Source organism: Xyrauchen texanus, chromosome 19, assembly GCF_025860055.1.
Source record: "Xyrauchen texanus isolate HMW12.3.18 chromosome 19, RBS_HiC_50CHRs, whole genome shotgun sequence".
NCBI classification, from domain to species: domain Eukaryota; kingdom Metazoa; phylum Chordata; class Actinopteri; order Cypriniformes; family Catostomidae; genus Xyrauchen; species Xyrauchen texanus.
In genome coordinates, this window is record NC_068294.1 from 33974173 (window position 1) to 33989025 (window position 14853).

The window sequence follows — 14853 nt, forward strand, 5'->3', positions numbered from 1 at the left end:
GCTGTGGTTATCAACGTAAAAATAGCTGTTTATTTTTTCAGCTGTGTTTATTAAATTTAGCCTCATGAATCTACTCGTCTACAATTTGTTCATTTAGAAAACTGTCAGTTGAGCAAAATTCGAACTTGTGACCTCTTGACATTAAAGGAATAGTTCACCCACTACTATTGTTGTTCTGCCATCATTTACTCACCCTCATGTTATTTTAAACCTGTATGACTTTATTTCTTCACTGGAACACAAAGGCAGATGTTGGGCAGAATGGAGAGCCTTTGTCACCATTTTCATTGCATGGAAAAATATGCAATCGAAGTGAATGGTGACTGACACTAACATGATGCCTAACATCTTCTTTTGTTATCCATGGAAGAAAGTAAGTCATATTGTATGGATTTGGAACAACAAGAGAGTGAGTAAATGTAGACAGAATATTAGTTTTTTTGGGTGAACCCCATTTAGGGTGAAAAAATAAAAGACCCTAAAATGGGCCTACGTTTGGCAGTAGTACGGAATGCCACAGACACTCTTTCTCTCAGTCTTGCTTTTTTGCTGTTTTAATGCAGTCATGTGTAGAGAAGGTAGTGTAGTAATAATTAAAGTCAAACACATTGCTGGAGTTAGATAGAAGGTGGTGTTAACATGTGCCCATGCCCTTAAGCTGCAAAGCGTATTGGCAAAACAGTGGAAGGTCAGCACACTTCATTAATTTATCCCACAGGCTATAGTGTAGCAGACACTCTCCGCCACTCTATTTGCCATACTATATTAAAGATCTCCTATGTGGCTTTACTAGCCGGTGGATTTCAGCCATGTATCAGTCAGACGGGCAACTGAGTGGGCTGTCAGCTATTTCCCTGGTGGGCCTTCTAGATTCATTTCTGGTGGTGGCTACTTCTCAAGGCTAAACTTTTACGATTAAGGTCTTTGCTCCAATGCCTGAACATTCAGAGCTCAGAGAGGATGCTTGAATATTTGGTCAATAAGTTGGTTTCGAAGCCTCTACTCCAGCGGTCCCTATAGTCCTTGGTTAATGGATCACTCTGTACACAATCTTGATGAAAATGTGTCTTTTACTTATTCTTCAGCCCTCAACTTATTTTCATAAGTTATAACCACTTTATAACTATTTAATAACATGCTTACTACAAAAAAAGTTGCACAGACTTCGACAAATATTGTCTACAGTTTGTATCGCAGGTGTAATATGTAATTGTATTGCAATTTGAACTATGCTGTTCTCCTGCTGTGATAAATTGACAGAGGCGTAATTGTTTATGTGGTAATTTTACCCTGCTGATTGCTTTCCATTGTAAATCAGGTTTGTGTTTTCTCTCTGTTTGTGTACAGTAACCTACTATCTAATCCCTACGTGTGTGACTGTCACTTAGCCTGGCTGGGACTCTGGCTTAAGAAGACCAGGGTGGTTAGTGGTAACCCACGCTGTCAGAAACCTGCCTTCCTTAAGGAGATCCCCATACAGGATGTGGCCATGCCTGATTTCACCTGTGATGGTATAACTTTTTTTTATGCCAATTCCTCTTGCGCAATATCTTATGCATGAGTTTGCTCTTTTGATGACTCAATAACTCTGTAAGTGTCTACATCATAGAATGTATATTAAAGCAGTAAGCCATGACAGGTGCATTGAACACTGTAAAAAGTTTGCAGTTCTTATCTTCAAGGATAGTTAACCCAAAAATAAAAATTATGTAATCATTTACTGACCCTCATGTCATTCCAAACCTGTATGACTTACTTGTTAGCCTCAGTTGTATTTCTTTAATTTTTTATTATTTTTTTTGTTCCCATGAAACCTCACTGCTTAGTTTAGGCCACAAATTCCAGATTGAGGCTCGCTCTGCGCTCCATCTCTTCAGATTTCCCACACCTTAATCCCACTCTCCCTGTTTCCAAGCGACACGATAAATCACACCCAGCCAACTTCTCACAATGTCGCAATGAGAGGGCACCATGAGGACAAAATTAAGTGTCCCCTCAGTGTCCCCTCACTTTGGTTTTCAGGGAAGAACTTGTGTCCATGAAGACAGGGGAAAACAGAACCCCTTGAGAATTACATAAAGTTTTATTGAGAAACAGAAATTACGGTTTGGCTTCTGTCTGGCCGGTAGAAGTCCTCCCTGTCAAATCTATGGTGTTCTGGGTATAAACAGCTCTTCTGCTCCTTCAAGACTTCAGGGAATATCTTGTAAAGAGTGAGTCTGTTCAACTGTAGACAGCAAAGCACTTTGAAATGCAGAGGTTCAAAATGAAATAAATCACCCTGGCTTGAGGTCCATTAGTTAAAAGACCCTGTCAATCAGGACTCATGCACTGTTATTCCGTTGAGCAAGACAAAGCTTAGTTTGCTTTCTACTTTCTTGAATGGGGTTGAGGGCACCATCACATCAGTTTCAAAAATCTTACCACCACAACATCCAGCTATTTTCAGCACTCTGCTATTACAGACTAACAAAGTAAAGCTGAATTGATTTACGGGAAGATATTTTTAGTAGTTTGAAGAAGTCCAATCATTGTAAAACAAGCCTACAGCCCCCCTGGCTATTCTGTGTTTGCAGTTTCAGGTCCAGTTTTCTCCCCGACAGACTTGGTCTGCGTGTTATTGTTGGAGCATATCTCAGTCTCCATTACCTCCCATTAATGGCTTAATTCGCTTTTTCTTTTTAATCTACAGAGTAATTCAGCCACTTACAGATAGCATCTTACAGAGCTGGGATGAAAGCAGCTCGGTAGGAAGGCTGCAAGTATTTCTTGCAGGAAATGCGGTCCAAGCCAAAAGCAATATTTTGCTGCTGATTTTAAACTCCTGTGCAATGTATCACTTACTATGAGCATGTGTGTGCTGCAATAATGAGACCTGGCTTGCTCCTGCAGCTTAGAGAATGTGCTATTTTAAGAAAGGGTGCAATGTAATAGTGAAATTTGGTTCATTTTTGCAGGGTACACATAGCACCTGTGCTTTTTCATCCATTCTGGCTCTTTTAGTCTGTCCTATTACTTCCTTTTGAAGAATTGATGAGTTTCCATATTGAAGCTGTTAGCAACAAATTACATACTCTTGCATGATGTAAAGTAGCATAAAATATTAAAATCTCTCTCTCTCTCTCTCTCTCTCTCTCTCTCTCTCTCTCAGGTATCGAAGAGAATGTCTGTCTACCTTCAGCGCCTCGCTGTCCGGATTCCTGCACATGCTCAGATACAGTGGTGCGCTGTAGTAACCGGGGGCTGCATTCACTGCCCAAGGGTATCCCGAAAGACACTACTGAATTGTGAGTTTTTCCCTTCTAAATGCTTTTTTAAGGCTCTCTTCTTGTCTTTCATTGTGACCCAGTTGTGGATAACTCTTATTTTTTGTATCAGCATTAGTCATTAGTCAAAAGCATTTGAATCAGCATAAACCAGCAAAAACACAGGTGGTACTAGGGGAGAACCTTTGTTATTTGTCCTCCTGGAGTCATTACACTGAATGGACACACCACAACACACACAACAGCGACAGGAAAGGAGCTCTTAACTCTATTTGTTGTACAAAACAAGCCCAGATGGGATTGTGACAGTAAGTAAATACTTTGCAGCTTCTGTAAGGCACAATTTAATTACCACAGAAGCAGGTCAAGTCTTAACCAACACAAAAATTAAGAATGAGAGCTTGTTTGTGGTGCTTTTCTTGTGTAGATCAAAGCGACGCTTGATGCTGGCAATGATGCCCTCAAGTGAATCATGAACAGCTTCACGATTCCCAATTTGGAATGCCCAATTCCCATTACTTAGTAGGTCTTCGTGGTGGCGCCATTACTCACCTCAATCCGGGTGGTGGAGGACAAGTCTCAGTTGCCTCCGCTTCTGAGACCATCAATCCGCGCATCTTATCATGTGGCTCGCTGTGCATGACACTGCGGAGACTCACAGCATGTGGAGGTTCATGCTACTCTCCGCAATCCACACGCCCCATTGAGAGCGAGAACCCCTAATCACAACCACAAGCAGGTGGTGATTAAGCACGTGACTCCAGGGGTGGTAGTCAGCATCAATATTCGCTGAGCTACCCACGCCTCCAGCAACATGCTGATGTTAAACTCTATTGAACTAATTGTGAGTTGAGTCTCCATTACACTTCACGAGAAGAGTGTGTTCTTTGTGTGGCAGCTTAATAGGTTTTTGCCACTTGGTATTAAGTCTTTTTTGGCTAGTTTAGACTCCAAATTGTGGTTTAAGCATGAAATAAAATTTGAAATGTGCTCTGTTTTTACAGTTTGAGGACTGTAAACATCACTACTTTTCCATAAACTGATTTATTTCTTTTTTTAACAGATATTTGGAAGGAAACCTCCTCACATCCGTGTCTAAAGAGCTGGCTAATCTGAAACAGCTATCACTGCTGTATGTATTTTTCCTTTTTGCATTTATATTTATTCATGTGGCAGATGCTTTTGCCCAAAGCAACTTTCATTGCTTTAAAGAATACAGTTGAATGTTTGATACCTGGCAATCGAACCTATGACTTTGGTGTTTTAACACCTTGGTCTATCAGTTGAGCTACAGAAGCATATCTCCCGCCTGACAAAAACAGTTAAGACTAGCTTTAGCTAGTCTTTTTTAAAAATTCAGTTATTGCTGAATGTCCAGTATTAAATCAAATGCAATGTGTTTATGTGTGTTTCCTCTCTTCTGCAGAGATCTCAGTAACAACAGCATCAACGTTCTTGCTCCTCTAACCTTCAGCAACATGACACAGCTTGCCACTCTGTAAGTTAACATGACAACCCAACAATCTAACCCTGGCACAAGTTTGTATGCAGATGTATGTTTGTCAGTGTTGTCATGTGAACGTGACAAAAATAAAATCAATTTTTTTAATATATTTAAAAATTACTGTTTGTTCTCTCTGTATCTTTCTCTCTTTTTTTGCAGTATCCTGAGTTATAATCAAATCCGCTGTGTCCCGGTTCATGCATTTGATGGCTTGCGTTCTCTCCGCCTGCTGTAAGACTACCTTTTGTTTTTAACCTAATGGAGAAATTAACTGATGCATAGCCACATAAATCACACACACACACACACACATCGAAAATCCTAATGCACTCAATACATTTGTGAGATGGGTCATGATAGTCAGATAATTGATTTTTCTTTTTTTTTTTTCTTTTTATCTTTTACAATTTTCAATATTTGTTTTGGTGACGGTACTTTAATTATTGTGGTAACAGTGGGAGGTGCCATTCAGACCGAACATGTTTTTGCACTGAAAAAAAGCTAGATGTAGAGCAATGAATAGAACAGAACGCAGATGTTTCGAGACACGTTTTTAAAAGGAAGGTGACACGGTGTCTAACAAATGCGGAGCTCATGTGCAAGACTCTGAAAAATACATCAAGACGTGGCACAATGGTCAAAGATGTCCATTTTGTACTCTTACTTAGGAAAAAAACAGCGCACTATGTGTTCAATGTGAATAGCCCCTATGGCAGTTTGTCTTGCAATGTGAAAGTTCGTATCAAGGTAAAAACTTTTCTGATAGGGTTAGGTGAACCAGTCTAATTATTACATGCTTCCTTAAGACGATTACTCAACTAGTCGTTAAGGCAACCCACTGACAGCTTGATTTTGTAAATGTGTAGTCTTGCACTACTAATAGAGCAAGCCAATCACCTTTAACCTTTTTAACTTCACAAGATTACTGCTGGAACAGAGCAATTTAAGGTAAAAAGAACACCACGTTCATGGCGTCATCCAGTTCTGAAGGAAGAAACAATAGATTTCAAGTTCCTTTGTACAAAGCTGGACCATGTATTCTTTGGCTCCAGACAGGGTAGGTTATCAACACCATGCGTGCACAGATATGTTAAATAGATGAAAAATGCCCACCTTATTCCGGACCCTATTAAGCCAGGTCTGCCTGGCAGTCATCATTGTCGCTTTTTAATTTCCAAGAATGGAAGCTGCTATTGCCTCAAGGGACCGTAGCTGTCCGATCATGGGCTCAGATTGCTTTGTGAGTGTATATGTGTGGGTTGAGCCTCTTGTAATTTAACAGAAAAAAATTATTCAACAGAAATGACACATAATACAATAAACTCTTAATGCTAGTCTAACATCCCTATTGGTGTTTCACAAAACGGCATCACTTTTCTGTAATCCATGCTAAATGCCTTGAATGACTGGCACTTTCTCTCTCTCTCTCTCTCTCTCTCTCTCTCCTCTCTCTCTCTCTCTCTCTCTCTCTCTCTCTCTGTCTGTCTGTCTGTCTTTCTTTCACTATTTGTAGTATGGAAAACAATGAAGCCAACTCCCATTGTTTCATGCTTTTTTCAATATCTTTTCTTTCTTTTCTTTCAGAACCCTCCACGGAAATGACCTTTCAACTATTCCGGAGGGAGCCTTCAGCCACTTGACATCTCTGTCTCATCTGTAAGTGTATGTGTGTGTGTGTGCCTGTGTATGAGTGTGTGCCTGTGTATGAGTGTGTGCCTGTGTGTGCCTGTGTGTGCATGCGTGTGTGTGTGCATGCGTGTGTGCGTGTGTGTGTGTGTGTGTGTGTGTGTGTGTGTGTGTGTGTCAGTGTAAGAGTGTGGTCTCTTTGCCTCTATTAATGATCGGCTCCCAGCCTCAGCCTAAGAGACCAGCTCAAGTCTTTAGACTCAATATAAGTTTTACCTCATTACCGGGTGTAACCTGGAGAGAATTCAGCTTTGCTATAGAGTATTCTTGTGCTCTGTGCTCTGAGATGGTGACCCACAGAAAATCTTTGTAAATTTTATTACAACTAAAAGGCATCTATTATGGAGGCTTATGGCTGTGTTGTTTTTTTCCCTCTGGCTGTAGTTCCTGCTACTGGTTTGGAGAGGAGCTTATGTAGTTTCTTGTTTCATTGTTGAAAAGAACTGTCAAAAATAAAATCCCCACTGAGATATAAGGGCTCTGTGTTTCAATAGAGATATAAATGAATGAAAATGTAATTGGACATCTGTAATAGTGATTAATCAGCTGATATTTGGTCATTTGAGATTATTATCTTGTGTCAGTTCCACAATCTACCATCAACCTTGTCAGTGGATAGTTTACATTTTCTGTTTTCAGATATTATTTAGTGAAATTTGAGTAAACAAAATTATGATTTAAAGTGTAGTTCATCCAAAAAATGTATACAATTCTTTCATCATTTACTCACCTTCATGTTGTTCCAAACCTATATGACTTTCATCCGTGGAACACAGAAGCAGATGTAAGGCAAAATGACAGCCTCAGTCACCATTCACTTTCTTTGTATGAAAATAAATGTGCAATGAAAGTGAATGGTGGCTTAGACTAACTACTGTCTGTTGTATCCTTTTGCATTTCATAGAAAAAGTAATATGGTTTGGAACAACATGAGGGTGAGTAAATGATGACAGAATTTTAATTTTTAGGTAAATTATCCCTTTAACTTCAGCAGGTATGTGTATATCATATTTGCCAGTCAGGCCAAATAAAATGGGTAGCCTATATTCAGTCTGTAGAAACTGAAGAAGTTGGCTTTGTATCCTGACTGATATGCATAAGGATGTGTGTGTTTTTGTGTGACACTCATGCTTTGCTATGCAGGGCTCTGGGTGCTAACCCCCTTTACTGTGATTGTGAGCTGCGCTGGTTGTCTCAGTGGGTGAAGGCTGGGTTTAAAGAGCCTGGAATCGCCCGCTGCACTGGACCACCTGATATGGCGGACCGACTGCTGCTCACCACCCCCCTCAACCACTTCCAGTGCAAGGGTGAGTCTGTCCATCTTCTCTTCTGTGGACTGGAGTAGTTAGATATTTGGCACCTCTGTCTCTTCAGTAGCCAGTCAGCAGAGATTGATTAAAGATCAAGTCATGTTAAGGAAAACCCAGACCTTAAAATAGATTCAGTTTAAGAAGAGTGTGAGGGTGAACATGGCTTCTTGCTACTATCAGGAGTACTTCTTTAAAAGAAAATCATGAAATCAAAATAGACCCCATTTACTTCCTTATATATATATATATATATATATATATATATATATATATATATATATATATATATATAGGATAATACACTTTTACCACTTCTTTTTCTCCATAGATTAATTGATATTAATATTTAGCACTTAACTTATTAATAAATGTATTGTTGCTGTACTTCATCAACAACTTTAAATCAATTGTTTTATATTATTCCATTGATTTTAATTTGATCATTTCATTTGCAATGCTTCATGGGATTGTAGTTCATGCCCACATTTGTACATTTGTCTTTTTGTTCAATTTTCAGATTCTTTGTTAATGGCTTAGAACTCTTCTATTAAGGATTTTATGAAATCCCTATGAAAACAATTATGGGAAAAATACATTTATTGATTTTTTTAAAGATGGCTGAAAAAGTGGGCGGGCACTTGTTGCACTCTACTGTGCATGACTCAATCCAGGTTGTTTTAAAGAAAAACAATTCATAGTATTATATCATAATGTAATAACTTGCTCCACCTCTGAAACTATTTGTCTTTTCTTATGATGTAACCAAGGCCGTGTGGATGGAGAATAAATATGGGATTACATCAAGTCCCACCCTATGCTATTTCCAACAAAATATTCTGTTTCATTCAGAAACATGTTTCAATATAGAAGTTGTGTGATGAAATAAAGAAATGTTTTGCAAATGTCATTTCATCTTGTCTGTAGGTCACCCATTACCTTTGGCCCTCTTTTCTCTCTTACTCTCTCTTACACTCCTTTACATTTCACATCTGTGTTGCATGTCTTTCAGGTCCTGCAGATTTGAATCTGATGTCAAAGTGCGCCCCCTGTCTGGCAGCTCCCTGTCAGAACAACGGCACATGTGTTAGTGACGTCACCGGCTCTTACCGCTGCACTTGCCCGTTTGGCTACAAGGTGAATGAATGTTCCCTTCCCGAGAAGCATCCTGGGAAAGCAGCTGTTTAGAGGCCCGGCTGTCCTACTGCACACAAATACATAATGTTCCTCTGAGTTATTCACATCATTACATGCAAGACAGCCCCCATCATCCATCTTCCTGAGCTAACTCTGAGTACAACACAGCTTTCATGATTAGTTCCCTGTCCTTATTGTGTGTGTGTGTGTGTGTGTGTGTGTGTGTGTGTGTGTGTGTGTGTGTGTGTGTGTGCTGGCTGCAGCATGCAATCATTAGCCTTTTGTTTGGTTATGGGATTCCTGTCAGAGTTGTTCTGTTGAAGAACAGATAAGAGCTTAACCCTTTGCCCTCTACAAGTCAAAACCAACGGTCTGTCTTTTAATTAAATTCTCTTCTCCCAAGGTCAGTGCAGGTGTGTGTTTGTGTGCCTGTCTGTCCAGCAAGTAGGTGAAGATTAATTAGAATGTTCAGGAGTACTGAATTAAATCAAACATTGGGAGGAGAAAGAAAGAGAGAGGGAAAACACAGTGACAGAGACAAAGAGAAAGTAGAGGCATATGGTTGATTTGGGAAGAGCACAGGAAACAGGCAGTGCAAAAGTCTTTGCTTGAAATTGAAATGGAGCATGTTAGTCATGGTGGTATAGCCCCTAATTGTAAAAAGAATTGGGATACTTCATACATCTCCTTGGAACCAAGATATTATGATAAAGTCTTCTCTTGGCTGCGATAAAGCAACGGAAAGTAAATCACGAGCATTAATAGCCAATATTTAACCTTGTTTGAAGGGTAAATTGAAATTAACATTTGAGTTAGCATTTTGTTCACAATTCATCATGTTTTATTGCAAAGGATGGGTGTTTTATTTATTTAAACACTCCAACAACTGCCATATTTGGTAATTGTTGTAATTGTATCCTTTGACCCAAGATGTAAAGGTCCGATAGGAGCAGTCTGTGGAAATGTTTGGAATAGCATACTATCTTAGTAATCTTACTATTGCTGCAATATATAGTATAGATACTGTCTGCAGTTTTGCATTTTCTACATTTGCCAAAACAAACAGAACAAAATTGCTTATTACATGATAAACTGTATTTCACAATGAATGCGCTTGACTGGACCTTCCATTAACAATGTGATGGATAAACTAAAAGTAAGATCAGCTTTGGTTTATCTCTTTTGTGACTAATGTTTTGATCAGACTGCCAAATATTATAAAAAATTGGATTAAAAATCTCACTGAATTAAGCATGTAATGCAATGAGTTCATGATGTAGCAAACATAGTTTGAAAGGTTTATCGGGGAGTTCAACCTACTGTTATCATTTGTTTTTTTAAATGGTAAGTAGTATACAGTGTTTATTAGCATAGTAGTAAGCTACTATACTTCATTCCGAACATAGCCTGTGTTAAAACTTGACCTCTTTTTTCTCAATTCCTGCTCATTGTCCCTAATTTTTTCTTTTCCTCAGGGCCGTAACTGTGAGATCCCCATTAACGCGTGTATCAGTTTGCCCTGTAGTAACGGAGGAACATGCCACCTCTCACCTGCACAGGAGGGGCAGTACAGGTACAGTACCTGTTATATTCTGTCAGCCATCAAAAAGACATTCATTTGTTAAAATCGTGGGAAAGCTGCTAGCGCACATGCCTAAAAATATTGAAAACGTGTCTAAAAGACCTTGGTGCTCATGCCAGTGATGCGGGTTCAAGTCCAGCTCGCATCAGTTCCCATTTTCCACTCTTCTCCCCCATCCTTTCCTGTCCTGTCTCTGCTATATCTTTATCTATGAAAGTAGCTAAAATGGCCAAAATAAGATTTAAAAAGCCTTTTAATTTGATTTGAAAGTTCATTTTTAAAGTGCACATCTGGAGAATATCTGTAAATTAAAATGTCAATGCTTGTATTACCCTGGGACATTTGGAAGTAAACATCCCCCATGTCTTATAAATCACCTGGCAACTTTAGGAATGTCACTTTAAGCCTCTATTGTAATTGAAGGCAGCCACTTTACATACTTCACAGCGGGAATGGCTCCCAGTTACATTTAAAAAACAACCAGAAAATCCAGAGATTTATAATGGTTTCCAGAGTCCAGAGATTTGGCTGGGCTGGGCTGGAGAAGTGATATTGTGTGCATGTTAGTGGCAAGGTTTTGTGTTTTTATGTATGCGGGGGTGATACTGATTGGTTCCGGCGCAGCCCCTGATAAATGGCAGGCAGTGGGCAGGAGCAGGGTGGACAGGTCAAGCCGGGTGCGGGTCCTTATACAGGGTGAGATAAGTGTACTGCCTTTTCTCAATCATGGAGTCACGATGGAGATGGAGGTTTATCAAACACGGAACTTTCACTGATCTATGAGACTATAAAAAATCTAGAGGGCAAGAGAAAAACAGAGGGTGGAAATAAAAATAGAGAACATGAATATCAGGGGCTGTTTGGGATTTCAGGATAGCATCACAAGATCACCTCTGCCCCACTTCTGCCTCCAGTTTATAGGGATATTTCACCCAAAATGTTTAATTCTTAAGTACAAAAGAACAAATAAAAGCTCCAAAAGTACCATAAAGTCCATATAACTTGTGTGGGCTATATTTCCATTCTTCTAAAACCATACAGTAGCTTTGTATGAGACCAAACAGACCAAAATTGATGTTACTAATAACAGAAAATGTTGTCTTTCGCCAAAGTTAACCCTTGTGCGTTCACCATGCATTCACAAGACTAAATACAGGGCCATAGAGAAACAACTTGTGTTTGAGAAGATAATGACTGATGTTTAATTTTGGGGAAAACAATGCTTCTACCTGAAGTGTCCAGATGGCTGTTGGTTTGGAGATTTAAAAACCAAGCAAACAAACAAACAAAAATTACATCATTTTGGATGTTGGCCTGATGAATATCAATCTCACTGTATCAGGGTGTCAACCAGCAGAGCTACTTTAAATAACTGAAAACAGTGTGCAATGTGTTTTCTTTTGTTCTAACATTTGAAGTATTGATCATTGCCTTCCTCCTGTCCATTCCTCTAGCTGTGTGTGTCCGCCTGGATTTGAGGGCCAGCAGTGTGAAGTGAATCCTGATGACTGTGAAGACAACGACTGTGAGAATAACTCTACCTGTGTGGATGGCATCAACAACTACACCTGCGTCTGCCCGCCTAACTACAAAGGTACTGCTCCAACTTCAAAACAACTCATATAACCAGCAGTAGAAAAGTCTCTAAATGCTTTGATAGAATTTCCTTAGTCAAATTGACCTCTTTGTCTTTCTCAGTTGTACCACAATGAGGTTGTTACACTTGCCAGCTTGTGCCAATTGCATTTATATCCACAAGCCACAACTGAGGTGGCTAAGAAAACATTAGGAAACCCAAATAATATATGTCTTAAGGCTGGTAGTGGGCAGTTTTACTAAATAAACCAGCTTTTGACATAATTCCTGACACAGCGAATTTAGAGCTCAGCTGTTGTGAAAACCGCCAGTTCCTTTCCACTTTGGCTCAGCCAAGTGCGGCCCGGTGGCACCACTGTTCTTGTCCTCTCTACATTTCTTCTTCTTCCTAGAAAGACAGGAAGTGAAACTACTCCTAGCAGGCCCTCTCATTATAACTGCATTCTTCCTTGCCACCTCCCTTGGTGCTGGTACAGTTGGTGTAGGTTGTGTTGGGGTTTGGGTGGTTTATAAGAAAACATTTTTAGGTTACAAACTGGTAATTACAAGGGTAGTATGCTATAACTGTAGTTTATGAAGATATTTCTAGTGTCTCCATAATTCTAATCGCTATTTCTAATGTGTGCGTGCGTGCATGCGTGTGTGTGTGTTTTGTGATCACTTTTAAAACTCTCTAGAGACATGTGTGAGATCTCTAGGGTCTCAGCAAATTTAACAGAAATCTCCATTTGCTCTTTAATTTTATTTCTAATTAGGAGAAACAATTACGATATTAAAGAGATCTTATTTGTGATTTCTCTTTCCTATGGGAAGCTGTCAGTTCTCTTACGAGAGGTTCTCTCGTATTGCGTAAGCTAGCTTACGCTACGGGAAAGATTCATCTTTTCTGAGATATTATCCTTAATTTTGTATCCATTGTCAACGCAGTGCAGCAGCTGCATACCTTGAGCGGGCTAGCTAGCGAGCTCATTGGTTGCTCTGCGGCAACTGCTGCAGCCTATAGACGAACTTGAGTGAACTTCGCGTCCAATGACGAAGCCCGCGCGTCACTGTATCAAAGCCCGCCAGAATGGGCGTGGCTAGAGTGCATATAAGCGTAAGTTCGTAGGCTGGAACCCTGATTTTCATCTATTCAGCGAAGCTCTTCGCATCTCTGAACTGCAGAAGCCGCGTCGCCGTTTGAGGGGCATCTAGCAAGCTTGGACAGCGCTCGAAGAAGCCGGCCGTCTTCGCCACCTTCAGCCATCCTGCGAGCTACGCCATCCGGCGACGTATCCTTTTTAGAGCAAGCTAGTTCCTCAGCGAACTTCACAAAAAGAGCAACAAGCGTCTTTTTAAAGATGCCTCGCACCACCTGCGCCTCATGCCGCACCCCTCTCAGCGCCGGAGACCGCCACCTCATCTGCGCTCTCTGCCTGGGACTGGAACATGCAGAGCTCGCCCTCGCTGACTCGAAGCACTCAAAACCGAAGCCGCCGCGCCGCCTTTCGTTCCGCCACGCAGAAAGAAGCGCCGCTCCCAAAGGCTGCCGGAACCGGTGTTAGAAGCGACTACCTCGCCGGAGCCTCTCCCTCGAGCCTCGCTTTCAGAGGCGGAGGATAAGGGCTGCTGTTCCATCATGGCTTCGGACAGCGAGGAGTGGTCAGGCTCCCAAGCCTCCTCCTCGGCCCAGGAATCCAGCAGGACCCGCGCCGGAGTCGAGGAAGAACTAACGCGCCTCCTCACACAGGCCGTCGACCGCCTCGGGCTCAGTGGTCACCGCCCTCTGAGCAGGCTCCCAACAGACTCGGCGGCTGCTTTCTTCAGAGCTGTCGCCGCATTGCGCCAGCGCCGGGCCACTCCCTTCCTGCGGAACTCCACGCCGAGCTCTCTAAATCGTGGAGCAGCGCCTCTCGGCCAGGAACCGATCCCATGTCTCCACCTCTCTGCCCGGTGGGCGGCGCCACCGAGAGGGGCTACTCTTCCATTCCCCGGTCGAGGATTTGGTAGCAGCACACCTTTGCCCGCCCTCCGCGAGATGGCGGTCTAAGCCAGTGCTCCCGTCTAAGGCCTGCAGAACTACTTCCGCCTGTGTTGGCAGCGCCTATGCGCCGCCCGCTAAGCCGCATCTGCTCTGCATTCCATGGCTGTTTTACAGATCCTCCAAGCGGACCTTCTTCGAGAGTGGGATGAGAAAGGCAGGCACCCAGAGGCTGTTTCAGATCTAAGGAGCGTGACGGATCTCGCCCTTCAGCCACCAAAGCTGCAGCTCAAGCCCTAGGGAAGTGCATGGCTGCGCTGACTGTGACCGAGAGACACCTATGGCTAACGCTAGCCGACATGGGAGAAGCTGAGCGGCTCCACGTTCCTCAGCGCGCCGCGCTCTCCGTCCGGTCTCTTCGGTTCCGCGGTGAGTGGCATTGTTGACCGTTCTCGGAAGTCCAGAAAGCCACCCAAGCCATGAATCTCTTCCTGCCTCGTCGCGCTAGCTCCTCTGCAGGCGCCCACGTGACCAGCCTCCTGCACAAGCCTCTTCACAGCGCCCAGCTCAGCAAAGCCAGACTTCTCAGTGTCGACAGGGCGGCCGCCCTAAACGCAGCTCAGACAGCCGCCGCAGACCGCCGCCCCCGCGGGCCTCGGCCTAAGATTGCGCTGAAACCTGAGCAACCGAAGTCCTCCTAGCTTTGTTGAGGAAGCGGCGGCTCAGTCCGCCGCGGCGGACCACTGTCAAAGCTTCAGCCCCTGTCAGTCCCCTTCTCTCAGGCTACTTCAGTGGTGGATTCAGCAGCCAACAAG

The 14853-nt window shown here is 42.1% G+C and overlaps 2 protein-coding genes across 2 annotated transcripts in view; one reads left to right on the forward strand and one right to left on the reverse strand.

Annotated features, from left to right (window-relative positions):
- Nucleotides 1–14853, forward strand: part of LOC127660139 (slit homolog 3 protein-like) — a 214405-nt gene that overhangs the window by 167283 nt on the left and 32269 nt on the right. The window contains exons 19-28 of the mRNA XM_052150230.1: nucleotides 1348–1511; nucleotides 3152–3287; nucleotides 4330–4398; nucleotides 4693–4764; nucleotides 4930–5001; nucleotides 6355–6426; nucleotides 7600–7763; nucleotides 8776–8900; nucleotides 10376–10473; nucleotides 11937–12076. Coding sequence (XP_052006190.1) covers nucleotides 1348–1511; nucleotides 3152–3287; nucleotides 4330–4398; nucleotides 4693–4764; nucleotides 4930–5001; nucleotides 6355–6426; nucleotides 7600–7763; nucleotides 8776–8900; nucleotides 10376–10473; nucleotides 11937–12076 — 1112 coding nt within the window. The remainder of the gene's footprint in view (nucleotides 1–1347; nucleotides 1512–3151; nucleotides 3288–4329; nucleotides 4399–4692; nucleotides 4765–4929; nucleotides 5002–6354; nucleotides 6427–7599; nucleotides 7764–8775; nucleotides 8901–10375; nucleotides 10474–11936; nucleotides 12077–14853) is intronic.
- Nucleotides 1–14853, reverse strand: part of LOC127660143 (stanniocalcin-2-like) — a 264689-nt gene that overhangs the window by 29047 nt on the left and 220789 nt on the right. The gene's annotated exons all lie outside the window — the stretch shown is intronic.